Here is a 27,770-nt window from a genome sequence, read left to right on the forward strand (position 1 = left end):
TACAGGTGACAGCAGTGTGGGGGACAGGCAAAGGCAAAGCCATACAGGCACGTGGAAATGATTGTATACGTAATTGGGAAGGAGGCAAGTCAGGGAACACACTCTTGAGGAGGTGAGCTGTTGCTTTTTAATTTTTTTTTTTTGAGAGGGGTCTGGGGATTAAACTCAGGGGCACTCGCACTGGGCCACATCCCCAGCCCAATTTTGTATTTTATTTAGAGAGAGGGTCTCACTGAGTTGCTTAGCACCTCACTGTTGCTGAGGCTGGCTTTGAACTCTGGATCCTCCTGCCTCAGCCTCCTGAGTCTCTGGGATTATAGGCATGTGCCACTGTACCCAGCTGCTTTTTAATTTTAATTTCAGATAAAAAACAAATTATTTTTTAATTTTTATTTTTAGTAAGTTCCCCACTAGGACTTATGCTAAAAAAAAAAAAAAACAAAAACAAAAAAACATTGTTTTGTACCAGAAGTGCATATTTACCTGGAATTCTGTTAGTTTAACTTGCTAAATCTGACTAGCCAACCCTGAGGTTATTTGGAGGACATTCCAGGCCCATGGAACGGAACATGCAGAAGTAGAGAAAGAAGGTCAGAGGTGCAGTTAACCTGCCCTGGTGCTTTGAGCTAGGCAGGAAGTGCCACAGAGGGCTGTTCCAACCTAATTATTTTGTGCCAGTTAAGTACCAGACATTCAATGAAATAGACATGTCATTGCCTATAAAAGCTCACTCTCCAGAAATGCAAGACAGATCTTCCTCACAACATAGTGAAGGAAATGGCAGTCAGGGCTGCCTGAGCACACAGGAGGAGACCTGGGGCACAGTGCGAGGTGCTAGAGACACGTGCCAGATCCCCAGAGGGCCCTGCTCTTCCCCATCACAGGGCTTTGCATATGCTGATCCCTCTGCCTGATCCTCCTTGCCTCCCCCTGTCTTCTCTTATTAATCACTGTTCATCCCTCCCATCTCAGCTCAGCCGTCATTTCGTCAACAGGGTTCTCCCTGACCTCCTCCTGACTGCGTCAGAGTCCTCTACTTCTATATCCATTTAGATGAGGTCCTCTGCCGGAAGCCATCCGTGACCCATATGTGAATTGAGCTGTGTGTAAACGGAGCGATGTTAAAAGCCATCAGGCAGGGAAGCCTGTTTCGGAAGCTCCCAGTCGGAATCCACTGGTTTGTGAACGCCGATCCCTGGGTACCCTGTTCTAGCTCACTGCTCAAGTTCTAGCACAGCCCTGGAGATGGGAATGACCCTTTGGAGCCACACAGCCTCCTGGAGATGGGTGTGTCTTTCCCAAATGCCAGTCAACCTGTTTACTGCAAATCCCTGCCACACCGAGAAGCAAGCCCCAAACAAGACTCCTCCTGCTGAAACCTTATCCCTGCCTTTGATGTACTTTCCCTTAAATAGAGTGGGGGGCACTTTTTTCAGTAGTTCAGTTCCAGCTCCCATCAGTACTGGAAGACCCATCAGGGGCTCCTCTTTTTATATCTAATTTCTGGCTCTGTTTTTATTTCTTACTGATTATTTCAGACTTTTTATTTTTACTTTACTTATTTAGTATTGATGATTGAACTCAGGGGCACTCGACCACTGAGCCACATCTCCAGTGCTATTTTGTATTTTATTTCGAGACAAGGTTTCCCTGAGTTGCTTAGCACCTTGCTTTTTGCTGAGGCTGGATTTGAACTCGTGATCCTCCTGCCTCAGCCTCCTGAGCATCTGGGATGACAGGGGGGTGCCACCGTGCCTTCCCAGGCAGCTCACACCTCCTTGCCAGAAGCCATCATGACTCATATGTGAATTGTGTGTGAATAAAGAATCAGGGCCATTTTTCAGTCATTCAGTTCCAGCTCCTATCAGGACTAGAAGACCTGTCAGAGGCGCTGCTTTACTACCTGGCTCTGTCTGTTTCTTACTAATTATTTCAGACTCTCTATTTCCCAGGCAGCTCACTCCTCCTGAGCAGAACCCCACCCTGTTGGGGTCTTGTGGCCCTGTTACAGTCCTCCCTCCCCACTGGACTGGGAGGCACTGAGGGCAGGAGCCACAGGTTCCGTCTCCCTCTTCCTGTATTATGCCCATTACTTAATCCAGCAGTATGATCTGGAATGTTAAGAGAATGTATGAGTGAGGTATGGAACTAGGCAAGAGTGTCACAAACTCAGGTGCCTACAGGAACTCAGGTAACATAAATGAAAGGGACACGAGTAGTGAGTCGGAGAGACCAAGCCATCTCTAAAAGGGGTACAACTACTTAATCACAAAAATGTAGGCTTGGAGAAGAGGCGGCTCCTGGTTTAAAATCTGAATTCTTAACTATTATGTACGTATGTATGTATTAATGTATTTTTGTTATGATACTGAGGACTGAACCCAGGAGCATTCTACCACTGAGCCACATCCCAGTCCCTTTCTAAAAAGTTTTTGAGGCAAGATTTCTTTATTTTTTCCCTACATTTTTTTATTGGTGCATTGTAGTTATGTGTAGTGGTGGGATTTGTTGTTGCATATTCGTACATGCACACAGTATAATTTGGCCAGTATCATTCCCTGGTATTTTTGCTTTGCCTTCCCCACTTCCTCCCTGGTGAGACAGGATTTCACTAAGTTGCCCAGGCTGGCCTCAAACTTGTGGTCTTCCTGCCTCAGCCTTCTTGAGTAGCGGGGATTACAGGTGGTGCCACCATGCCCAGCTATGAATTATTTTTTTAATAAATATTATTTTATAGTTATTAGTGTATAGTAATTATACAAAATAGTGGGTTTATACTTTTCTTTTTTTTTCTTTTTTTTTTTTGTAGTACGGTAGATTGAAACCCAGGGAGCTCTAACTCCAAGCTATAGTCCCAGCCCTTTTATAGTATTTTTTTTTTTTTAATATGGCTTCACTAAATCCTTAGGGCCTTACTAAGTTGCTAAGGTTGGTCTCAAATCCTCCTGTCTCAGCCTCCCAAGTCACTGGGATGACAGGCATGCGCCACTGTGCCCCGAAGGGTCCATTTATTCTTTAACCTTTCAACTGTAGTCTCCAGGCCAGCAGGGTTGGCATCATCTGGAAACTCATTAGGAAGATAAATTCTTGTTTTGTTTTTTTAAGATTTATTAAAAAAACTTTTTAAAATTAGAGCTTTATAGTTATACAATAGTTGAGGTTATTCCAACAACCTTGGATTTCAGTTCATGACCCCCTCCCCATTTCCTTCTCACCCTCCCTCCTCTCCCCTCCCCCATTCTCCTTCCTCTGCTAGACTTCCTTTCCCTTGTGTATTTATATTTGATTGGTTCTTTCTTTATTTTTATTTTTGGTTGCGCTAGGGATTGAACCCAGGGCTTTGTGCATTTGAGGCAAGCACTTTACCAACTGAACTATACCTATGCATAAAGGTGGAGATCCCTGTGGTATATGTAAATATGCACATGACTTTTTAAAAGTTTATTCTAAGCTGGGCGCAGCGGTGCATGCTTTTAATTCCAGCGGCTCAGGAGGCTGAGACAGGAGAATGGTGAGTTCAAAGCCAGCCTCAGCAACGACGAGGCACTAAGCAACTCAGGCTCTGTCTCTAAATAAAATACAAAATAGGGCTGGAGATGTGGCTCAGTAGTCGAGTACCCTTGAGTTTAATCCCCAGTACCAAAAAAAAAAAATATATTGGTTCTACATTGCCTCCTTTTACCATCCCTCCACTCTACCTCTCATCTCCTTCTGCAGTAACCGTTTTCCCTATATGTTATCCTATCCTTCCTTCTCCATTTCCTTATTTTAATCTATTATAGGAAGATAAATTTTGGGGCCTCAACCCAAACCTACTCCATTAGAGAATGTGGGACGGGACCCTGCAATCTGTAACAAGCCCTCCAGATAATTCTGATACATGTTAGTCTGAAAAACACTGATGTAGATGTCAAAATGTTAAATAACTGAAGGTACTTAGAGTAAGTAATAAGTATAAGAAATACTCAAGAAGTGAAGGGTAGTCTTTGGCAATTAGAGAACCGTTCTCTCTAACTGCAGCCTCTTGACATTTCTAGGTATTTGGTGCAAGGAGGAAAACCAGATCCAATGTTGCCAGATGTTTAGAATTTTCAAGAGACTAATGTGCGTTAAAAGCATTATTTAGCTCATTAATGAAGAAATTGGTGAGCTGTTAAATTAGTTCAAAGGAGAATCCAGAGAACAGGTTATAAATCAGGGATATGGAAATGCTTGTGCAAATGGAGGCCAAACTGGTTTTTCCACAGGAAGAGGGTTGTGTGTTCCCCGGATAGTATTCATTTGCATGTCCATGGAGAGAAATAATTTTCCACTGGTGTCAGTTACCTACAGTTTACAGAGATGTAAAATTATTTCCCCAAACCAAAATCAGGTGACATAAGAGGGTATGCTTTAAACAATACATACATAATTTTCATTATTAAAGTACAGTTAAATTTACAAAATTAAAGTAAAATTTTCCCTTTATCGGTGATATTATAGACTGAATTGTGTCCCCTTAAAATTCGTATGAGCAAGTCGCCGAGAAAGTGAACATCTGCAACCAAGAAGTGAGCCCTCACCAGGAGCCCAGTCTGCTGCCATCTTGATCTTGGACCTCCCAGCCTCCAGAACTGACAGAAATCGATGTGTGTTATTTAAGACACTGGTGTAGCTGGGTGTGGTGGCACATGCTTGCAATCCAAGTGGCTTGGGAGGCTGAATCAGGAGTATTGAAGGTTCCGAGGCCAGCTTCAGCAACTTAGGCTGTAAGCAACCTAGTGAGACCCTGTCTCAAAATCAAAAATAAAAAAAGACTGGGAATGAGGCTCAGTGGCACGGTTCTCAGTGCCTTTGGGTTCAATCCCTGGTACCAAAAAAAAAAAAAAAAGACACTGGTCTGACATTTTGTTATAGTAGCTTGAATCGACTAAGACCAATAACTGCAAAGTACTTAGCATAGGATCTGACACACAGTAAACAGTCCAATCATGGGTCATTCAGTGTAGTTTCATAATTTTCAGTGTTGAAGGGCGTTATGAACAGATGGGAATATGTGTGGGTAGGGGATTTGTTTTGGAATTAAGGTAGTGTTACCGCTGTTGACCGGTGGAAATTAGAAGTTTATTAAAGGACAGCAGAAAAGACTTCTCCCAGAGGAAGAAGGGAACCCAAGAGATAGAATCCGTGGAAGTGCAGTTGTTTCCCCTTTTTATAGTTCTTTCAGTTATGGCATGTAGGTGGGAAGGCCTGAGGGGTTGGACACAGGTGGGCCAAAGAAGTAATCTGGGCAGGAAGGACTTCTAAATCAGCATCTTCAAGTTTGCTGGGGGCTGTTCATTAACACTTCTTTGGGATGGGCTCTGGCCTTGGGCTTTTCCAGGACTTCATTAACATTCCAAGAGTTGTTCAATTTTTCCCAGAATTCATCCTCAACATGGCCTCCATTTTAAATCTCATTTGATATTAGACCGATTTACCTAACTACACTGACTACCTAACTTTAAATCTGGCTTCAGTAGCACAGGAAATGTCCTTCTAAACTTAGTTTGTGTATTCATTGCTTTCACTCTTCATTTGCACATTCAACAAGTACTTATACAGTAATGCCTGGTATGTCAGGCATTATGGAAGGTCCTGAAGTACAGAGCTCTTTGGACTAAGGTCCCTGCTTAGTGGGGTGAAATAGGTAAGGGACTGCAGGGAAGATTTTGTACTTTAGTGGAAGATTGGTGTGTGTATTTGTGTGTGTGTGTGTGTGTGTGTGTGTGTGGCCAGGGATTGGAACCCAGGCCTTAAGCACGCAAGGCAAGCACTCTACCAACTGAGCTATATCCCCAGCCCCCTTCAGTGGAAAATTGGGCATCGTGTGGACTGGTCACCTTGCCAGGGTCTAGCTTTTCATCAGAGAAGTCTGGCAGTCCTCTAAGTAGTAGATGGCTGGTAGCAATACAAAATAATTCTGGCTTGTAGACATGCGGATTAATTCTGTCTGCTGGAAGGACAGCTCTCAGCACTGGGGGAAAGCCGGTTTTGTGAAATTTGCACATTTGTTTCAACAGCCCATTATTCTGTAAAAATTAGCCCTTTGACTTATCTTGTGGACAGATGATAACATCTGCTTGGTTCCCTTATTTAGAGTCCTTTCGCAAAATAGATGTCTGATAAGTCGATAGTGTAATGGAGAAAACAAGGGTTTGTGGGGGACGGTGCGAGGGAGGAGAAGGTAGTTTGGGAAGACCCTCCTGGATTAAAAAAGCTAAAAGGATGATTATTTGTCCTGCCTTTTATCTGGCACCCCTACTTCTGCAGGCCACGCAAGGCTAATTTGACTTTGACCTTGCCGGCGGTCTCGGGAGACCCGGAGAGGCGGTGAGGGAAGCCCGAGCCCGCGTGGGGGCGGGGCCTGGGTTGGGCGGGTCCAGGCCTGACCACGCCCCGTCACGTGGCCTTCTGCGCCTGCCGCGTCGGCAGCCCAGGGTCGCGCCAGGCGGCAGCAGCTAAGGGGCAGGGGAGGCTGCGGCCACTGTAGTGGGGTCTGGCCCATGGCGGCGACGGCGGTGGCTGCGGGGGCAGGGGCGGCGGCCGGGACCGAGTCTGCTGAGGGCCCCCCAGGCCCGGCGGCGGCGCTGGAGCTGTGGCTCAGTGAGTAGCCTGGCCGTCCCTCGGCGCGGGCGCAGCGCCCCACGTGAGGCCTCGCTTCCCGCCTCCCGGGGCCTTTCTTTCTGTGGCCGGCGGCCGCGGGGGAGGCGAGCGGTGGGGTCGCCTCGCTCCCCGGGGGGAGGAGCCCCAGGGGACGGCGAAGCCGCGGATCCGCGCGGGGACGCCCTGGGCGCCCCCCGCGCACGCCCTGTCCCCCAAGGCCGCGCTTCTCGTCCCTAGGCGGCTGCAGGGCTAGCGCGCGAGCTGTCCTCCTGCATCCAACCCCGTGCAGCCGGCGTCCGCGCTCCTTGGGACCCCAAAGAGGCGGCTTCAGTTACGACCCTGTCTGAGAGCTGGGGACGCTTAGGCTGTGAGCAGATCAAGTGGAGAATACGCAGCCTCTCGCAGTCCTTCTGCCTGTTGCTTTTAATGTCAAAATAAGCCTTTATTAAAGCCTTTTGTGCATGTTTACTCTGGCCAGCTGTTTAATTGTTCGGTGCTGGGGTTTGAACCCAGGGCACGGCGCACGGTAGGCAAGCGCGCTACCTCTGGGCTGCAACCCAGCCCAGACGTCGTGTCTTGTGAAAGTTTCACGGTGGTCTTGGGGGCTGGGGGGGTTCTTATTATCCTCCTTTTACTGATGAGGAATTGAGACTCCTAAAGCCGATGGTGTAGGACTCTGCTAGGTGCCGTGGTCCTGAGAAGCGTAACCCAGGGTCCTAGCTCACAAAGGCATTTTTTTGTTGGGTGCTGGCAGGACCCTAACAGCACCTGGTTCACTGGAGCTGCGGGGAAGGGCGTTTGTCAGCATGCAGTGGGAGGATTCGGTTTGTTTACCTGGGGGTTGTCACAGCGGAGGAGGTGTTTGAGTGGACAATGGAGGCGACCACATTCCAGGCAGAGGAAACTGCATGTGCAAAAGCTGAGGACCAGAGAATGTGGAGCATTCTGGAAACTAGTAGGTCAGTCTGCTGAAGTGCTAAGCCTAAGGAGCGGAGAATCTGGAAGGAGGTGCACTCTCATTTGCTCATTGGTGTAAGATCCACAAGGATTTTGTATGCTGCAGAAGGGAACTGATATTTTATCCATGGGGTGGGTAGCTGAGGAATTTTTTTCCGCAGGAGAATCCGTGGTCAAGTAAGCCTGAAAGCCTGCAGCATGTGGAGTTGAATTGTTTAGAGAGGGAGAGACTTCTGGCAGGGGCTATAGATAAAAGCTCTTTTGATGTGCTCAGGGTGCTAAGACAAAGGCAGTGGGGAGGGAGAGGAGAAACAGCAGTGTCTGCTTTGCAGTGCTGGGCAAGAGATAGGAGGACTGTAGAATGGATCCCAGGTTTCAGACCAGGTCCCAGTTGTCACCTATTTCTCACCTGTTAGGAGGAGCTGCTTAGGAAGACCTTAGAGTTTGAAGTGCTTGCAGTACCAGGAAGAGGAGCTTTCCAGGCGGTTGGCTCCAGGGAGGATAGGAGCAGGAGGTGTGATTTGGGAGTCTTGGCTCCTTGACAGTGAGCTTGCCAGATAGGCTGTGCAGGGGAGGAACAGCAGAGGTTTGGAGACAGAGCATGGGCGGGGTGGGGGGGGATCCCAACATTGAAGAGGCAGGTAGGGAGAGCAGTCTGCAGACTGAGGGTGGAGCAGAAAAACCAGGGGGGGTGGGAGGTTGGGGGCAGGGCACAGGTGACAAAGGAAGGGTGTGGTTGGTAGGTAGGTTTGTTGCTTAAAATTGGATCAGAATTTGGAAGAAGGGGGAATTTTGATTTTGGTAACTCAAAGGTTTTGGGATATTTTTGTAGTTTTGGGGTTTTGTGGTACTGGAGATCAAACCCCGGGGTGTGCTACCCCTGAGCTTCATCCCTAGCCCTTTTTTATTTCGACGGTGTCTGGCTGAGTTGCTGAGGGTCTCACTAAGGTGTCTAGGCTGGCCTCCCACTTGTGATTCTCCTGCCTTATCCTCCCAAGTTGCTGGGATTACAGGCATGTGCCATTGTGCCTGGCTTAAAAGGTCAGATGTTAAATGGTTGAGACAGGTGATTTGGGAGGCTGTGTTCATGGGGCAGTGGAGAACAGAAAGCTTAGGCTGGAGCTGCAGGAAGAAAAGTAGACTGGGTGGGATGACAAATGGCAGCTGAGCTAGAGGAGATAGAGTGGCTGGAACCTAGGCGCTCCCCCAGAAGGGTTCTTCAGTTCCAGTTTATTGGGGTGATGTCCCAAAGTTGCTGAATCTTACAGTTTTTCAGGGAAGCCTTATGCAACCATTTTTATGTGAAATCTTTTTGGTTTTTAAAAGTCATCAGCAATTGCCCAACCGAGTGCAGTGGTGCAGGCCTGGAGACTGAGGCAGGAGGATCACAAGTTTGAGGCCAGCCTCAGCAACTTAGGGAGACTTTGGCTCAAAATAAAGCTCTGTAGTAAAGTGGTGTAGCTCAGTGGGAAAGTGCCCATAGGTTTAATTTTCATACCGACAACAACCAAAAAAAGACTGTTTGCCCGGTGAAGATCAGGCAGAATAATCTGTGGGGAGAGTATGGGAGATGGCTTTTTTTGAGGGGGTCATACTGGTCGTACTGGGGATTGAACCCAGGGGCACTTAACCAGTGAGCCACATCCCCAGCACTTTCTTTTTTCTTTCTTTCTTTCTTTTTTTTTTTCTTTTCTTTTTTTTTTAAGAGACAGGGTCTTGCTAAATTCTTTTGGGCCTTGCTAAATTGCTGAGGCTGGCTTTGAACTTGGGATCCTCCTGCCTCAGCCTCCCAGTCTGCTGGGATTAGAGGTGTGAGCTGCTGCGCCCAGCTCAGATGGCCTTTTTTTATGGTGTTTATATGTGAAAGGAAGGACAGAGAGGGGTAGCTAGCAGGAGTAAAGGAGCCAGGCGTGGTGGCACTTGCCACCTGTCCCAGCAACTCTCCTGTAATCCCAGTGGCTCAGGAGGCTGTGGCAGGAGGATTGCAAGGAAGGGGTGACAGGAAGGAGGTTAGAGTCAGAGCAGGAAAGGGTGACTTGGCTCCACAGGGAGGAAGGGCAGCTTTTGTTTCTGAGTGTCTGGGGAAGGAGATAGAGATGATTGCACACGTGAACTAGTTTGTCATTGCTACACCATGTGAAGTGTCGGGCTGAGCCAGGAGGGGATGTGAGGAAAGTAGGGAAGGTCGGGAATGACTAGTAAGAGAAGCAAAGGGGCAGCGGCTCAGGAGGCTGAGGCAGGAGGATCACGAGTTCAAAGCCAACCTCAGCACCGTAGCAAGGCCCTAAGCAACTCAGCAAGACCCTGTCTCAAAATAAAATATAAAAAGGGCTGGAGATGTGGTTCAGTGGTTAAGCACCTGTGGGTTCAATCCCCGGTACCAAACAAAGAAGAAGAAGTGAAAGGGAGCCCACCTGGCCACCTGAGGTCAGAGCTGTTCTCTCTGTGCCCTTGACATGTGGGGCCTGGTGATTCTGTGTGGTAGTGGACTGTCCTGGGATAAGGATATTTAGCTGCAGCCCTGGCTTTAGCCCGCTAGATAGCAGTAACACACTTGCCCTTTCCAGTTCTGATGAGCCAACATATCTCTGGACATTGCCAGATTTCCCTGGAGCAGGGGGTTGAGGAAGGGTGGGGTAGAGCCGGAGACCTACCCTTCTCCCTCTTGAGATCGGACATCAGAAACCTGTGCTGTCGTCTTGGTGGCTGGATGTTGGGGTCGTATTTTCCTTTTCTTCTGGGTGTGGGAGCAGAGAAAGTAAACTACAGTTTCAACCCTAACTGTTGAGGGAGAGGTACTGGTGGTGGGATGGGGGAACAGTAGAGGCTCATGGTCCGCCAGGGCAGGAGGGGAGCTAAAGGGAGGCGAGGGGGGTCTGAGCTGGATGGAGAAGGACGCCGCTCTAGGTGGGTCATTGACAGCTCTTGCCTGAGCAAGCACGGCAACCGTATCTTTAAGATGGGGGCAGCATTAATACCTCCCTTTAGGATTGTTGGGGGGATCAAAGAAAGGCCTTAATATAGGTAAAGCACTTAAATACTGCCTTGCTATAGAGTGCAGTGGTGGTGCCAGTAAAGCAGCTTACCTTAGACAAGGGCTCAGTCGGCAGCTCCTGTTGGTTTTTTTTTTTTGTACCAGGGATTGAGCTCAGGGGCACTCGGCCACTGAGCCCCACCCCCAGCCCTATTTTGTATTTTATTTAGAGACAGGGTCTCACTGAGTTGCTTAGTATCTCCCTTTTGCTGAGACTGGCTTTGAACTCCCGATCCTCCTGCCTCAGCCTCCCAAACTGCGGGGATTACAGGCGTGCACCACCGTGCTCCGCCAGCAGCCCCATTTCTTCATGTGAATTTTCTCTACTTTGCTTTTTTCTTCTGCTGCACTCCCAACAGAAATAATTAATTTTTCCTATTGATTTGAGAAAGTTATCATTCTGTTTGTTGATCCAGCTTGGGTCTTATGTTCATTTTGGAATCTGGATGGGGGTGAGGGAGAAATATGAAGATTGCTGGACTGGCCTGGGTGGTGGCCATCCCTAGAAATGAAGATGGGGAAGGCCATCATCAGACTCAGCTGGGCTTGGCCCTAGAATTGAGAAGGGATAGTTCCCAGAGGATCAGGAAGCTGTCAGAGACTCATGCTTTAAAATACAAATGGCAGCTCCTGTGCTTTCGGTTCTGCAGCTCCCCCACACACACATAGTGTATTTTGATCATGGTTCACGTGACTTCATGTACAGCTAGCTGCCTTACTCTTTTTTAAAATTTTTATTTTTGTAGTTGGACAGCATGCATTTATTTTGTTTATTTTTTAATGCAGTGTAAAAGATAGAACCCAGTGCCTCACATATGCTAGGCAAGCGCTCTGCCCCTGAGCCCCAGCCCACCTTACTCCTTTTAAGGAAGTTTTACATGCCCATTGTGTCTTTGTACTGTAGTCCATTTAACCAGTTCTGTTGGTGGAATCCCTGGGGTTGCCAGTCCTGTGCTATTTTTAAGAACACTTGGTCCTCTTGGTCTCTGAGTCTGGATTCGAGCTCTGGCCGAAGTACCAGGAAGGCAGTAGCCTAGTTAAAATTGAGTGCTTGGTAAATCCTGTTCTTCCTTCTGCCTGGATCTACTCCCAGGTGATGTATCCTTTCTTCCAGCCCCACTTTTATTCCTCCCTTGGGGCTCTGGAGAGGTCTGGATTGCAATCTATTTATAGTCTGAGGTTTTCCAGGGCTGAGCTCACCCTTCTCTGTTGGGAGTCCAGCTTAGAACATTTTCATGGTGGGTCTTGGCAGGTTTTCATGTGTGCTGAATAAAGTGACTTCCAGGATGTCCAGTCCATGTGTGCCCCTGGGGAGGGACTCCCTGTGCAGTGCACACTGCTGAAGGATTGAATTCTGTTGCTAAAGGTGACTGCCTCCCTCCCTCTCCCCCAAGCCTCCCCTTGCTAGTACATGCTGCTGCTGGTGCTGGAGTTGTGACCCTGGGGCTGGTTGGCAGCTGGTGTAAGATGATTGGACTTTTGAATTAGTCTTTCTCTCACAGCTGGAGGCTCCGCTGTTTTCTAAGACCTCTGATCCTGGAGCAGGCTTGAAATCAATCATATAAACACTGCTTTTATTTTATTTTATTTTGGGGGGCTGGAGATCAAATTCAGGGGTAGTTTACCACTGAGTGACATTCTTAGCCCTGTTGTTTGTTTGACTTTGAGGCAGGTTCTAAAAATCTTAAAAAAAAAAAAATAGTAAGTTGCTGAGGCTGGCCTTGAACTTGAGCTCCTCCTCCCTCAGCCTCCCAAGTTGTTGGGGTTACAACTGTGTGCCGCTGAGCCTGGCCAAATACTTATTTTATTAAGCAAATAAATGGGAACAGAGTATTTCTTGGCACTCATTTGTCTCACCCACGTGTCAGCCGGGTAAGCCACCTGGTGGAGTCTGGAGTAGCCATCTCAATGCCTTGATAATCAGAACAGAGGAGGAATCCTTTAAGTTCTCCCTGGTCATGCCTTTCTGGCACCTAGCTGTTCCTTGGATCGAATTGGTGTCAGACAGACCTGGACAGTTGCTGTGGCCTGTCCAGACCCAGCTGCTGGTCTTCTGAGGGTCATTTTCTCTGGAGCTGCTCGAGGCCTCTGAAATAGCTTTGGCAGGTGGGGATTATGTGTTCAGAGACCCAGTTATTTTGGAATTGTAATCGTCATCTCCTGACAGTGGCAGTATGTCCAGCCAGCCAGTCAAATACTGCACAGCAAAAGACAGAGCCCTTGTTCATTCAGTAGGTATCTGGGCTAGTGATGGTCTGGGTGCCGGAGTGTGGCAGGTGAGTGAGACAGACCTCCTTCCTGCCTTGAGACTGTTCACTTCCTTCCCCAGAGGCCCCACCCTGCATTTGTCAAGGAACTGAAGAATACTGAGAGCGGGGTACCTTAGGGACTTGGAGCCAGGCAGATGTGGGACTGGACTTCCTCTTGCTCTGTGGCTGGGCCACATCTGTAAATGTGAGATAATGGTGCGAACCTCAGTTGTTCTGAGGATACTTGGCCTGTTGCCTGGCCCAAATCGCAGCTAGAGAAAGAAAGAAAAGTAGAGAAAGAAATGAAAAGAATAATAGAAAAAAAATGGCAGCTATTACTATTTCTCTTACTTTTGGGTCATGATGATAAACTCTTGAGGAAATCCTCATAAGAAACTAGCAAATAAAATAGAATCTAACTTACATTTTATAGACCTCTTGGCTGCTTTAACTTGGTCAAGGGTTTGGAGGTGAATAAACTCCGTGGTGGTTTCTCCCTTTCTTTGAAAAGGCTAGTGCCGGCCATGCTGTCTCTCCTCTGGCAGCCAGGGAGGAGGGGCAAGGCTGGATTGTGCCTCTGTGTACAGTCACTCGTAGGGCTCAGAATACCTTTGAGGTGTCCACCTTGACCTTATAATGGACTGAAATCGAAGCTTAACTGATGTAGGATTATTTTGAGGTGATTGAGACTAGAGTCTGAAAATCATTGCTTTATTTAATTTATTTGAGTATCAACAGGAAGTTCAACTTGCAACTTGGGGTTTATTTGGCTAAGTCACCTTAAGTCACCTCACCGAAAGTCAGGGAGCAGCTGCATTTGGTCCCTGTGTGTAGCATTGTGCTGAGCACTGCAGGGCATGCAGGGCTTCTGCCTTCAGGGGTTTATTCCCCTTAGGTAGAGAAGGGCATTTATATGTATTTTTGCAGGAAAAGGCAGAGACTATTAACATAATGAGTAACAGGAGCTGACCTTTATTGATTACTTTGTGCTACTGTTCTGAGTACTTTATTTTTGTACTAGGAATTGAACCCCGGGGGTGCTCTACCACTGAGCTGCATCCCCAGTCCTTTTTATTTTTTATTTTGAGACAAGGCCTTGCTAAATTGCTTAGGATCTTCCTAAATTGCTGAATTTGCAATCCTCCAGCCTCAACCTCCCAAATTGCTGAGATTACCAGCATTTGCCACTGTGCCCAACTGTGCTGAACACTTTAGATGCTGTCCACTTTAAATCATATGACAATCCCACGAGGAAGATACTGTCTTCCTACTGAGACCCCCTAGAATTAGCGATCCCCACCTCAAAAGACCAGAATTCTGAGGAAGAAGAGAGGGCTTCTGTTTTGTAGGGGTGGGCATTAAAAAGATCCAAGAAGCCCAGTACTCTGGTGCAGGCCTGTAATCCCAGCAACTGGGGTGATAAGACTGAATGTTCACAAGTTCAAGGCCATCCTTAGCAACTTAATGAGGCTTTAAGACCCTGTCTTCAAAAAAGAAAAAGAAAAATCAAGCAAGCTTTTATGAAAGGGGAAGCATTTAACTTGAGTTGGGACTGAATGGTGCATAGGGTGCTAGGGTACTTAGTGTTGGAGCACCTGGAGAGAACTTTGAGTGGGGCCTGGGAGTACAGAAGTGATCCTGTGATGGCCTTGCACTCCTTTTTCATGTTCTCCTGGCATTTACAGTGGGTGTGCCCTTTGAATCTCATGGCCAAGACACATGACTTCCACATGACATAGTGTGACTGTACCGGGAACAGTTGATTCTGGGTGGAGGATGGAGCCCTAAGTAATCAGAAGGGGAGAAAATTAGTGGGTTGGATCAAGAGAGGAGGTTTCTAGAGGAGATGGAAATTCACATGCGTCTTGAAGAATGGATAGGAGTTTGAGAGGAGTGGAGTGGACACTTGGACTAGAGGAATGATAGCACCAAAATACCCTGAGACTGACCTCTGATTCCAGAGCCTGAAAGAGCTGCTCCATCAGGACCAGCATGACTCTTTTTCTTTCTTTTTTTTTTTTTTTCATGTATGTAGCTATATTTATTTTTTAGTTGTAGTTGAACACAATACCTTCATTTTATTTATTTTTTATGTGGTGCTGAGGATCAAACCCGGCGCCCAGCACGTGCTAGGTGAGCGTTCTACCACTCAGCCCCAGCCCCCAGCATGGCCTGTGGGGGGTCAGAACCAAGACCATCTTCCTGTGGCAGGTTCTTGTCTTCCTGTCACATAGCTAGGAAACTTACAGGTGGCCTCCCACATGCAGGGACCCCAGTGCCACCACATTGCAGAGCCCGCATGGGGTAGTCCTGACAGAGGGCACTCACAGGCCAGCCTCTGCGCACCAGAAATGGAGTTGCTTTCAGTGTCCTGGTTAATTAATTTGCTCACTTATTTACCCAGCAAGCATTCAGGATGGGCATGATATGTGCCAGACATGGCCCTCGACAGCGTTAACAACACAGGCGTGATCCCCAGCGCTCTCTGCAGTGCACAGTCTGATCTGATGGTGTGATGTCACAGCTCTTGACTCCCTCGTATCTGGGGAAGGGTGTGTAACCTTTTTATGATGTGGTCTTTAACTTTAGCATTTATTTTCTTGGCAGACAAAGCCACAGACCCAAGCGTGTCAGAACAGGATTGGTCGGCTATCCAGAACTTCTGTGAGCAGGTGAACACTGACCCCAATGGGTAAGGTGACTTCACATAACACTTGACTCTGTGGGGACCCCAGACTGAGCACAGGCCCTTGTCTCTTGGGACTGATGGCTGTTACACAGTTAGGAAGGATTTCTATCTTTCTCCCCCCACCACCATCTCTTTTTCTAAAATTAGTAAATTCATGAGTAAATTCATTGTTGTTTGTAGTGCTGGTGACTAAATCCAGGGACACTAGACCTGAGCCACATCCTCAGCTCTTCTTTTTAAATTTTATTTTGAACTGGCACAGTGGCACACGCCTGTAATCCCAGTGACTTGGGAGGATTGCAAGTTTGAGGCCAGCCCAGGCAACTGCAAGACCTTCAGCAACTTAGTGAGACCCTGTCTCAAAATAATTAAAAAGGCCTGGGGATGTAGCTCAGAGGTAGAGTGCTCCTGGGTTCGATCCCCAGGACTGAAATGAAAAAATCAATGAGTAAATCAAGAAAGTTTATTTTTTCAGGCCTGTAACAGTTGCCAGGCTGACCTGGAGCTGGTTCATTCTGCCTTAGCCTTCCAAGTAGCTGGATCCCAGGCGGGTACCACTGGGCCTGGCTGGGTTTTGTTGGTTTATTTGTTTTGGTTTTTGTTTTTGAGAGGGTCTCCCTTTGTAGCACAGGCTGGTCTCAAATTTCTGGGGTCAAGTGATCTCCCACCTCAGCTGACTCCAAAGTGGCTGGGACTGCAGGTGTGCCCCACTACAGCTGGCTAGGTTTTTAATTTGGGGGTGCTGGTGATTCAGCCTAGGGCCTTAGCATGCACTCTGTCACTGGGCCACACCCCCAGCCCAGGGTACGGTTTTATCAAATTCTTTTTTCCAAACCCCTGGATAGCAGCTGAAGAACCAAGTGGTTGATGTGCATATTTAACTTCCATGGTGCCAGTTAGTCAGAGAGAGCGGTGCCTTGTCCACTTCCTGCCCCAGTCTTCAGCAGGCAGTTAGCTCGGACAGACGGGTTCTGTGTGTCTCAGACATGGCTGCATGTGGGTCTGGGCCCCTGCTGCTCCACTAAGAGTTGTTTCTTGGGACTGATGGCTGGGGTGGGATGGCCAAGGGCAGGAAGATGTGGCCTGGGCAGAGGAGTAGTAGCTCAAGTGCTGCAGGTGCAGCAAGGGTGGGTGGGGGTGGGTGCCCTGGACTGGGTGCCAGTCACATTCCACCTCTGCTTTTGGTCACCAGCTCTTGCTTCAAACACACTCAGCAAGACCAGTTAGTTTTTTCCTCCCCACCCACAGTTGGGATCTGTTTGTTTTCCTTCAGCCCCACACATGCGCCCTGGCTCCTGGCCCACAAGATCCAGTCTCCACAAGAGAAGGAAGCTCTTTATGCCCTGACGGTGAGTTTGGTTGCTCAGAGGTAGATGTTAAACCAGCATGCAAGAAAAGACCACTGACTGCAATTAAAATCAAATTAAAGCAAGCTTATTATTTCGACCGACCGGGCTGCCTCTCCCAGCCAAAACCCCGGGAACAAGACAGCACCCCAGCTTTCCTGCAGCCCAGCTTTATAGCCCAGAAAGTTACTGAAAGGGGGTTACAGATAACAGAACTCTGACGAGCATCACACTAATGGTAGTTTACATTTTTGCTGGCCCCGACATCAAAATTTATGAAGGTCATTAGAGCCTCAGAGAGGGTCGTTATCTGGCCAGGGAAGGCCAAGATTTGTGAGGCGTCACTAAAGTTTCAGAGAGGGCTGCTATCTGGTCAGAGAGCCAGGCATGGGTGAGTTGAAGGCACGGGCCGGCATTCCAAGCAGGTTCAGAATTTGCAGTAATTTATAGTAAAGCTAAAATTATGTTTTCATGGCTTTGTGGCGAGATGGCTCCCAATTTTAAGAAAAGATCAGGTTGGGTCTATCAGTAGAGTGCTCCTGGGTTCGACTGAGGGGGACTTTGTCTCTACCCAGGCCTTTTCACTGAGGTGGGACATCTGAGAGGTTGCCCTTCGCGGGCTGGAGGGAGTTCTGAGCCAAGTTGCCCAGCCATATCTGTCCGTGTAGAGCAGCGCTGAGCCGCTTTAGGAGGAGGAAAGGAAGTTCTTCTCAGAGTGAGGCTGGCAAGATCCAGTGCCCAAGGGCCAGACTGGAAATGTAAATGAGTGAAGCCGTGGGTGCAAGCGTGTGCCCTGTCTGCAGAGGCAGCTGCGCCGAGGACCTGCTGGCTCGTTCCAGCCTGAGTTGGGGCCCAGTTTTCTTAGAACTTTTGTTTTCTTTAAGAGAAACTAGAAGTCCAGATTTTTATGTGAGTTCTCTGAATGTTTAAATGTTGGGGGACACTCACTCTTTTTATGGAATGAAGTATTGCCCAATTCTAGAATCGAAAATAAAGCCAGTTAAGATCTTTAACTTAAAAAAAAAAAGTGGGTAACTGACTTGACATTGAAAAACCAGTGTGGACTGCAGGTGATATGTGTGGGCCAAGCTTGCCTCTGGAGAGCCGCCAGGTGACCTCTGGTGGCACAGTTCTTGGGCAATGCATACCCCATTTCTTCCTCCAGGGAGTGAGTGATTCTCAGGCCATTTTTACCTGCCCATAGGGTCCCAAACAGGAGGGGTGACCTCGGGGTACACACACCCCACTGAGGTACTGCCTGGGCATGAACATAGCATGTTGAACAGGTAACATTTTTTTTCCCTTGATCTGAAAGTGTTTCCTCTTCCCAAAACTTCAGGGTCCTTGTAGGCTGCAGGAGGGGTCAGCTTTGGTCTCCTAGTCACCAGCAGGTGCTCTCAGCTTCAAGGTGAGAAGCCACTGACTTTCCTTCTCATGGACGTCCTCTGTCTGCACAGGTCCTGGAGACATGTATGAACCACTGTGGTGAGAAGTTCCACAATGAGGTGGCCAAGTTCCGCTTCCTGAATGAGCTGATCAAAGTGTTGTCTCCCAAAGTGAGTAACTGGGCTTGGTCCTGCCCACTGCACCCAACCTTCTGACTCCTGCCGTGACTCTGTCCTACTCAAAGGCTTTCCTAGGCCACGGCAGGCCACGCCTGGACAAGCCCTGCCTGCCTGTCTTAGCTGTCGAGAACAGGTCCTGCTGTGGACGTGGTCTCCTCCCCATGCCCTGGGAAGGTGGGGTGCTTATCCGCTGGCCAGCACCCCTCCAGCTGACCTCCCACTCTTTGAAATGGCACAGTATTTGGGGGGGGGTGTGGACAAGAGGAGCTTGAGCTCCGAGGCACAGGGTTCCTGGTGCTGGGAGGTGACCAGGTGTGACTCTGAGTTTCACACCACCTCTTGCCTGGTCCTTTGCTTCTTTCCTACTGGCACCTGAGTTAGTGATCCACTCTCAGTAACCAACGTTGGTTGACCCCTTTCTTTCTGTGAACCAGGTGTGGTCCAAGTGGGCTTCCTGTGACTTAACAAGACACCCTTATCACTCAGGAAACTCTCTTTTGTGTGTGTGTGTGTGTGTGTGTGTGTGTGTGTGTGTGTGTGTGTGTGTCGTACTGGGAATCGAACCCAGGGGTTTGGGCATGGGAAGCAGGCTCTGAACTAGTGAGCTACATCCCCCACCTTTGACATTTTTATTTTGAAACAAGGTCTCACAAAGTTGCCCAGATTGGCCATCCTCTTGACTTAGCCTACCAAGTTACAGATGTGTGCCACCATGCCCAGCTTTCTATGCCAAGAAGTGGGAAAAGATCACTCTTTAAAAAAAACTTTATTTTTAATAAATTTGTTATGTGATGATGAGGATGGAACCCAGTGCGAGGCAAGCGCTTTCCCATTTTTGTTTTTAAAGCCCCAATTTTGTTTTTAAAGTCTACCCTTGCCTTAGTAAAAACATGAATGTCCCCAGTGTTGTGGATAAGGCTCTGACTTTGGCCCATGTACAGTGGGCTTTAATTTTAGCATTCTGGAGACGGAAGGGGCTTTGGCCAGGTAATTGGGCTCTCGTTGTGCCTCTTTGGGGGTGTCAGCCAGATGGTCTCCGACGGGACAAGTCCCTTTCAAGTCTCTAATTCTTTCTCTTTTTACTCTCAGTACTTAGGGGCCTGGGCCACAGAAAAAGTTAAAGGGAGAGTCATCGAGATCCTCTTTAGTTGGACAGTGTGGTTTCCAGAAGACATCAAGATCCGAGATGCTTATCAGATGCTGAAGAAGCAAGGTGTGGCCCTGTGGCTAACGCAGTGTCCCCTCGCGGTGGTGTGCCCTTTCTGCTTTTTTATGTCCCTTGTAATTTGTCAAAGGTGAACACGCTGATAGATGATGGAAACTGAGGTCAATGTCTTTATCCCTGGAAATGGGTGGACCTTTCCTTCTGAGGGGCTGCAGTTACGCCAGGCTTGAGATTTGTTATGCCCTAATAGCCTGTGTTTAGGTTGGGGGCTGACTTGCTGGAGTTTTCTCAGTCTCTGTTCTGCCTTCCCTTTGCTCTGTTGTTTTGTTTTCTTTCTTTTTTTTCTTTTTTTTTGGGGGGGGTACCAGGGATTGAACCTACGGCGCTTAACTACTGAGCCACATCCCCAGCCCTTTTTATAAATTTTATTTTGAGACAGGCTCTTGCTAAGTTGCTGAGGCTGTTTTTGAATTCACAATCCTCCTGCCTCAGCCTCCTCACTGAGGCATGTACCACTGCACCCAGCTTTTGCTCTGTATCTTAAAGAGAACCTTCCTCCATGTTCTTTTTTTTCGGGGGGCAGGAGGGGTTGCAGGAAGGTACTGAGGATTAAACCCAGAGGTGCTTTATCATTGAGCTATATCTCTAGCCACTTTTATGTTTTAAGACAAGGTCTTGCTAAATTGCTGAGGCTGGCCTCAAATTTGCAATCCTCTTGCCTCGGTCTCACAAGTGGCTGGGATTACAAGTGTGTGCCACTGCACCCGGCTTCCTTTGTGTGCTTGCATGTGTGTGCCTTATGGTAGGGTGAGGGTGGGGGGCAGGGGCAGGATCTATTCCAGTTAAGCTCTGTTGGGCAGGCACTGTGTTCCTGGGTGTTGGTATGATCTGCCCGTGATCCTGGCATGAATCCTGCTTCTGCCCCAGGGAACAGGGTTGTTTTTCCTTGTTCGTTTTCTAGCTGCAGCAGGTCCCTCCAGTGCTCCCAGGGCTGCAGGTGGTCGCCCTTCTCCCAGCAGTTTAAAAGCTTTGCTTCCATAGAAAAGGATTCAGTGGAATGTCTGGCCTTCCCAGCTTCCTTTTCGAGCCCCTGGAGAAGAGCTTGTGTCTTTGTTTTGTAACCCCAGGAGTCCTGCACTGGCCTGGTCGCTGGCCTGTGAGCAGAGGGGCAACTTATCTCACCAGTGCTGCCTCCTCGGCTCCCGGGGGCTCTGCCTCGCCTTAGGTTCCAGGTTAATTTGGTTGTAGTCCTGTGATCTCAGCTGTCTCATGGGTTGGAGAAAAGGCGTTAGATCGTAGGTGTCTAGGGTTTTGTTATTGCTGTTGGGGTGACGGTTAGTTACGTGTTCCCACTTTCGTGTGTCCCGACAGGAAGCTGGGAATCTGACTTCCTTTTACGTGGGGCTTCTTAGAAGAAGGAACTGGGTTCAGGACGGGTAATTTTTCCCTAACGTGCACTCACGTAGCACTTTTAGGAGCTTCACCGGGGATGCTGCTGTCATTTCTGGGCCCTGGGAGGTTCTACGGTCGTGGTCAGTGGTCGTTATTTTTGTAGCCTAAAGCCCACGGAGGCGGGCTGCAGCTGGCTGTGCTCTGACACTGCTGGTCATGGTGGCTCCTTGGATGCTCAGTGAGATGATGCACAACTTCTGTCATCCCCGGGTGTGGCTTTTCAAGGATGTTGACATTTTCCTAGAATCAGGAACTAAGGGCTTCCGGACCCCATTAAAGTCCCCGCATACCCATATCTATATCTTAACCTTGTGAAATGCATATTTCAGGAATCATAAAACAAGACCCTAAGCTACCAGTGGACAAAATCTTGCCCCCACCTTCTCCCTGGCCCAAGAGCTCCATCTTCGATGCTGACGAAGAGAAGTCCAAGGTAAAGAACGCCTTGCCGGCCTCAGCGGCTCTCGCGGAGTCCGACTGGGCTGCTTGTCTTGGGCCCTTTTCTTGAAATGTCCTCTGATCTTTGAACAGAGTGTGGGCAGATAGGGTGGTGAGTTCCATCTCTTTCCAGGCTCTTAGGCATGAGGTAGCAGAAGGTCCACGTGTGTTTGTGGATGGGCCAGATAATAAATGCCACACTTTGATGCCATACCCCTGACCTTGGGGGGAAGAAAGGTGCCAAGGGTAACCCAGGGGACTGTGGGGTGTGGGGTCCAGATGTGTGGTATAGGGTTAGGGTTAGGGTCAGGGAGGGGAAAGGGTCAATGTCAGTGGACATCATTTTCAGTGCCAGTAGGCCTGACACTCCCCCCACAACGCTCACTGTTGTCCTTCCATCGTGGCCTCCCCAAATTGTTGGTCCTCCAGCATCAGAAAGGGAAGGGGGAGGAAGGTGATCAAATCCCAGGCCAAGATCCAGGGGACAACGTGATGTCAAAGAGAGGCAGGGCCCAGTGTCCCAGCAGAGCAGGTCCCCTCTTCCAGCCATCTGTGGTGGAGGGGCAGCCCCGTCGCGGAGCACCTGGTCCCGGCGCCCTCAGCGCGCTTGACCTCTGAGCCCAGTAGTGCTCTGGGGGTGCTGCCCTGGGCACTGGTGGATAGCACAGCCCCCCTGGCCTCTGCTGCTTGCCAGAAGTACCTTCTCTTTGTTGTGACAACCAAAACTAGCTCCAGACTTGGCGAGATATCTGCTAGGGGACATAACCCTCCCGTCCCCGACCCATGAAAACTAGCAGTCTGTTATTAGGACGGCCACAGTCTCCGTCACAGCATCACTGACACGTGGTAAAATAATGCACGTGATGTGGGGGCTGCTGTTGGTATGAAGGCTTCTGTTGCTGCCACTTTGGCTCTGGGCCAGAGGGAATTAACAGTGTCACCCCCTCCTCTTGACCACATTCTTCAGCTTCTGACGAGACTTCTCAAGAGCAACCACCCTGAGGATCTCCAGGCAGCAAACCGGCTCATCAAGAATCTGGTCAAGGAGGTGGGTGCTTTTCAGTGGGTTCTGTGTCAGCAGCATGTGACACTGATGGTCCCATGTGAGCTGAGTGTCAGTGTGAGCCGTGGACGGGCGTGGACGGGCAAGCCCTGAGCTCCCTGAGGGGCAGTGGGCTGGTGCCGGGGAGCAGCCCTGTGCTCTTGTGCTTCCCAGCTCCTCTGCTGCGGTGCTCAGAGCGTTTTGTAGATGTGGCTCTGTGCCAGAGACAGGCATACTGGTGTGGACAGAGTCCAGGTTTGGGAGTTTTCTTTTTCCAACACGATGGAGGCTGGTAGCACAAAGGCCCCCACCCTGTGCTGTTGCCCCAGGAATTCTTGGCTCTGAGTATTTTCCCACCTGCTAGGTGAGCGCCCCACTTACCTAGTGTTGAGCCCTGAGCCCCAGCAGTACGGTACCCCTTCCCTTCTCTGTTCAAGCTGCATCCAGGGCTTCTGCTCTCTTACTCTGTCCTTTTTATCCCAAAAGGAACAAGAAAAATCAGAGAAGGTGTCCAGAAGAGTGAGCGCGGTGGAGGAAGTGCGAAGCCACGTGAAGGTGCTGCAGGAGATGCTGAGCACGTACCGCAGGCCAGGGCAGGCCCCGCCCGACCAGGAGGCCCTGCAGGTGACCTGCTGCTCCGACTTGGAAACCTCCCTGTGTGTGAAAGTGTGTCTGTAGGTCCACGAAGCCATCATCCTCATCAAGATAATAAGTGTGGCTGTCATCCCCTCCCTCCTCTCTTCCCCACCCCGACCCCCATCAGCAGGCTTCCCTTTTGGCTCCGGTGGGTGTGAGTGGACTGATAACAGTGCGTCCTGAGTTCTCACCTGGCTCTCACTGGGCGCTCCCATTGAGACCTGCTCCTGTTGCCCTGGTAGCACCACTTCCCTCCATGGCTAGGCTAGTCTGTTGCATGGATGTAGCATGCTCTGTCCATCTGTTGATTATACAGGATGCTATAAACATTTTGTGTGAACATGTATCTTCATGTGTCTTCTCTTGGGTAAATGCCTAGGTGTGGGATTGCTAGGTCATATTCTAAGTGTGTGGTTAATTTTCAAGAAACTGCCAAACTATTTTCCTTAGTGTTTGCCCATTTTCCATTCCTAACAGCTATATATCACAGTTTAGTTTATTTATATCTTACATACTCTGAGAGCAATCTTTCTTTTTTTTTTTTTTTAGAGAGAGAGAGAAGTTTTTTAATTTTTTTTTTTTTTTTTAAGTATTCGGCGGACATAACATCTTTGTTTGTATGTGGTGCTGAGGATCGACCCCAGGCCGCTCGCATGCCAGGTGATACCGCTTGAGCCACATCTCCAGCCCCCCCCCCATCTTTCTTTTTGATAACACCCTTGAGATAATTAACATATCATAAAAATAGTCATCACTATTATCTAATTTAAAACATTTTAATCAGCCCTAAAAGAAACCCAGTACCCTGTATTTATTTTAAATTCTTTTGGGATATACCGAGGATTGGAATGGCTGGATCTTATGCTAACTCTGTTTGACATTTTGAGAAACTGCCAAACTGTTTTCAACGTAGCACCATTTTACAATCTCACACTCAATTATAAGGGTCTCAGTTCTCCACATCCTGCCAACACTTGTTATCTTGTTGATGACAGCTGTCCTAGGTGTGAATTAGAGGCTCACTGTGACCTTATTTTGCTGATGGCTATGTCAAACAGTCTTCTTCGTCTTTTTTTTTTGTGGTCCTGGGGATTGAACCCAGGGCCTTCTGCATGCAAGGCAAGCACTCTGCCAACTGAGCTCTATCCTCAGCCCATGTCAAGCATTCTTTAATGTGCTTTTTGACCGCTTAAATATCTTCCTTGGAGAAAGTCTGTTCAAATCCTTTGCCTACATTTTTTTTTTTTTTTTTGCTACTGGAGATTAAACTCGGGGGCAGTCAACCCCTGAGCCACAACCTAGCCCTATTTTTATTTAGAGACAGGGTCTTACTGAGCTGCTTAGTGCCTTGCTATTGCTGAGGCTGGCTTTGAACTCGCGATCCTCCTGCTTCAGTCTCCTGAACTGCTGGGATTACAGGCTTGTGCCACTGTGCCCAGCCTTTGCCTATCATTTAATCATTTAATTGGGTTATTTAAGTGATATGAGTTCTTTATATATTCTGGATACAAGTTCCTATCAGACAGTTTGCTTCCATTTTGGGTTGCTACTCCAGTGGCTTGATAGCATCTTTGGGACCACAAAAATTTTTTAAGTTCAGAGAAGTTCACTTTATTTTTTTCTTTTGTTGCTGGTGCTTTTGTTGTCCTGTGGAGGAATCTCCCCTGGCCTCAGGTGGGCAGTGGGGCGCTGCTGCGCTGCCTGAAGCTGCTGTTCGCGGTCTCTCTTACCCTCGGCTCTCTGCCTCCCCCTGCAGGCCTCCCTCAGCCTTCCCTCGGCGGTCCAGCTTTCTGTTTCTCTGCAGAGGAAAGAAAGATGGCCTTCACATAGCTCCTTTGTTACCCGTCCTTCCACTTCAGAAGACTAGCAGAAACAAACTAGAGTCTTTCCCCATCCCAAATTCCTGAGAGTAAAATCCATTTGGCCAGCTTGGTGTGTGTATCTGCCCTGGCTGACTTGCCAGGGACTGGGACTGGGCAGCTTTAGGGAGAACATCATGCTAGCCTTCCTTGGTGGGTGGTAGGAAAGAACTTTTAAGGGTGCTGGGCTTGAGCTAGGCAGATGCTCCAAAGCCCATCTCCTTCCACGGTGAGGTTGCACCAGAGTCCTTCAGGAAGGTCAGCGTGTTGGACTTTTAAACAGCACAGCTGGGCTGGGGATGTGGCTCAAGTGGTAGTGCGCTCACCTGGCATGCGTGCGGCCCGGGTTCGGTCCTCAGCACCACATACAAAACAAAGATGCTGTATCCGCCGAGAACTAAAAAATAAATATTAAAATTCTCTCTCCCTCTCTCCATCTCTCTCTCTCTCTCTCAAAAAAAAAAAAAATAGCACAGCTGTTCTTCACACAGCAGAAACGGGAGAGAGGCAGTCAGCTGTCGGGAGGCCTGGAGTGTCAGATGGTGCAGCCCCCTTCAAGGAGGGGAATCTAGGGCTGGGGCTGTAGCTCAGTGGGAGAGCACTTGCCTAGCACATGTGAGGCCCTGGGCCCCATCCCCAGGACTGCGGGAGAGAAAAAAATGGAAATCTAAGCTGCGCAGAGCTATATGTGCTTAGCAGTGTGAGGGTGGGCTGTCCCCAGGATGAGAACGGGACTTACAGCTGAGACAGGGAGCGAGCCCTGTGGGCGGGCATGATGGTAGTTTTGTTGAAGGGATCAAGGCATCAGACAGCAGTTGGGGTGGGAAGTTCAGACTCTAGCGGTCAAGCAGGGAGTCGTCCATTGAGCTGTTCCAGCCCAGGGCTGGGAAAGGGGCCTGAGGAGGAGGGGGTGCTGTGCCCCCAGAGACAATGGGTTCTTTTCTGAGCTCACTTTTATTTTTTAAAAAATCATATATTTACAGTTCAAACTTTTTCTGAAACTGGCTGCTGTCAGTCATGAATCTGGGGCAGACTGAGGGGCCCTCCTGCAGCCCAGACTCTGCTCCCCACTTGAATGGCGCAGCTGGGGCCTGTGGGGGCCCAGGTGTGGGTGTGAACCGTGCTCTTTCCCCAGGTCGTGTATGAAAGGTGTGAGAAGCTGCGGCCCACGCTGTTCCGCCTGGCGGGAGACACCACCGATGACGACGACGCGCTGGGTAATGGGTTCTGGTCCCTGAGTAGCTGGTGCCTTAAGAGCAAAGCAGATGCATCCTTGCTGCTGTGCTGCTGCGGTGCAGGAGCAGGCAGAGTGGGCTGGGGGAGGGGGCCTTAGCTGACCCAGAACTGACTTCAGAGTTACCTGGGCTTGAACAGGAAATCAGCAGATCCAAAGCCTAGAAAAGGGTGGACATTTATCATGAGATTAAGTGTGTGGCCATCCCACAGAGGTGGGAACAGCACCTATCTCCCACCACCGTTAAAAATCGTTTCCTTGACTATAGACTTCCGGGTCTCCATTTTGCGTATCCTCCTACCCCATGGTGATGTATAATGATATTTCTTATATTGCCAGTTACATCAGGGATTGGTCAGATTCGGGTTCAACTGAGGGAGCAGAATACATGATAGGTGGATTCAGGAGGCCTGCAATGTAATTATTGTCTGACCATTTTCTCAGTGATGTCAGTGAAGTCAAAGGTACACAGATCCGAGTTTGTAAATATCTCACATGTTAAATATAAAAACACTTGCTGTTGATTTGTAACCTCCATTCACAGCCAGAAAATTTGAGGGAACTAAGCAGTTGGTCCCTCTTGAGAAGTAATCTTCCAGCACTTTGACCTGTGGTAGTTATTGTACATCGCCCTGGTCCTATTCTGTGTCTCCTAGAGAGACGTGCTTGTAGGTACTAACCATGGCTTAAGCAGTTTTGGAATCCAGTGTGTATTTTATTCTGTAAGTTTCAGTTTGGATGCTTCATTTCATTGGAATGTTGGATCTACATTTGCAATTTTATAAAATATGTAGGCTTAAAAACAAGGCTGGGGTTGTGGCTCGGTGGTAGAGCACTTGCCTCGCATGTGTGAGGCACTGGGTTTGATTCTCAGCACCACATACAAATAAAGGTCCATTAACAACTAAAAAATAAAAATTAAAAAAAATCCTAATTCACATGCCAATTTGTTCTCTAAACACTTTATTTCTCCTTCTTCCCTTTTTTTGTGGTGTTGGTGATTTAACCCAAGGACTTCACTCATGCTAGCCAAATGCTCTACCAGTGAGCTATATATCCAGTCCTTTTTTTTACTTTACTTTGAGACACATCTCGCTAAGTTGCCCAGGCTAGCCTTGAAATTGTGGTCCTCCTGTCTCAGCCACTGTTCCTGGCTCATTTCTAAAAATTCTCTCCAATAACTGAATAAAGTAATAAGAAATTTTTTTTTAATATTTGTGTCCACATTGACTAAAGTTTCATGTTAGTTTTTGTTTAATAAAATTAAAGTTGAAAGTTTTAGTTTCTCAATGAACCATATTTCCAGTGCTTACCGTCAGCTCTTATGGCAGACAGTGTAGACATGGTGAGAAGTTTCATTTCCTACTGCAGTGGGAACTTAGAGTATTAGGGGGACTGAGAGTGTGGCTCAGGGATGGAGCACTTGCCTCGCACGTGTGAGGCACTGGTTTTGATCCTTAACACCGTATGAGACAAATAA

General features: G+C 48.5%; 1 protein-coding gene and 1 long non-coding RNA gene across 3 annotated transcripts in view; one reads left to right on the top strand and one right to left on the bottom strand.

Moving 5' to 3' along the window:
- The first annotated feature begins 6,412 nt into the window (after nt 1–6,412).
- The window catches only part of Gga2 (golgi associated, gamma adaptin ear containing, ARF binding protein 2), a 31,730-nt gene continuing 10,372 nt past the window's right edge, over nt 6,413–27,770 (top strand). Inside the window, exons 1-9 of one of the 2 annotated variants that reach the window (XM_005323748.5) lie at nt 6,413–6,624; nt 15,472–15,556; nt 16,827–16,902; nt 18,357–18,455; nt 19,554–19,677; nt 21,411–21,514; nt 22,487–22,567; nt 23,048–23,185; nt 26,192–26,273. In XM_005323748.5, the coding sequence (XP_005323805.1) occupies nt 6,525–6,624; nt 15,472–15,556; nt 16,827–16,902; nt 18,357–18,455; nt 19,554–19,677; nt 21,411–21,514; nt 22,487–22,567; nt 23,048–23,185; nt 26,192–26,273 (889 nt within the window). In that variant the 5' untranslated portion in view covers nt 6,413–6,524. The remainder of the gene's footprint in view (nt 6,625–15,471; nt 15,557–16,826; nt 16,903–18,356; nt 18,456–19,553; nt 19,678–21,410; nt 21,515–22,486; nt 22,568–23,047; nt 23,186–26,191; nt 26,274–27,770) is intronic. The other variant, XM_021725448.3, reaches the window with a different exon arrangement.
- Nucleotides 12,313–13,401, bottom strand: LOC144367525 (uncharacterized). Its single transcript, XR_013426993.1, has 2 exons — nt 13,289–13,401; nt 12,313–13,136 (listed from the first exon to the last, which is right to left on the bottom strand). It is a non-coding gene; the product is annotated as an uncharacterized LOC144367525 (long non-coding RNA).

Source organism: Ictidomys tridecemlineatus, chromosome 10 (assembly GCF_052094955.1).
Source record: "Ictidomys tridecemlineatus isolate mIctTri1 chromosome 10, mIctTri1.hap1, whole genome shotgun sequence".
Lineage (NCBI taxonomy): Eukaryota > Metazoa > Chordata > Mammalia > Rodentia > Sciuridae > Ictidomys > Ictidomys tridecemlineatus.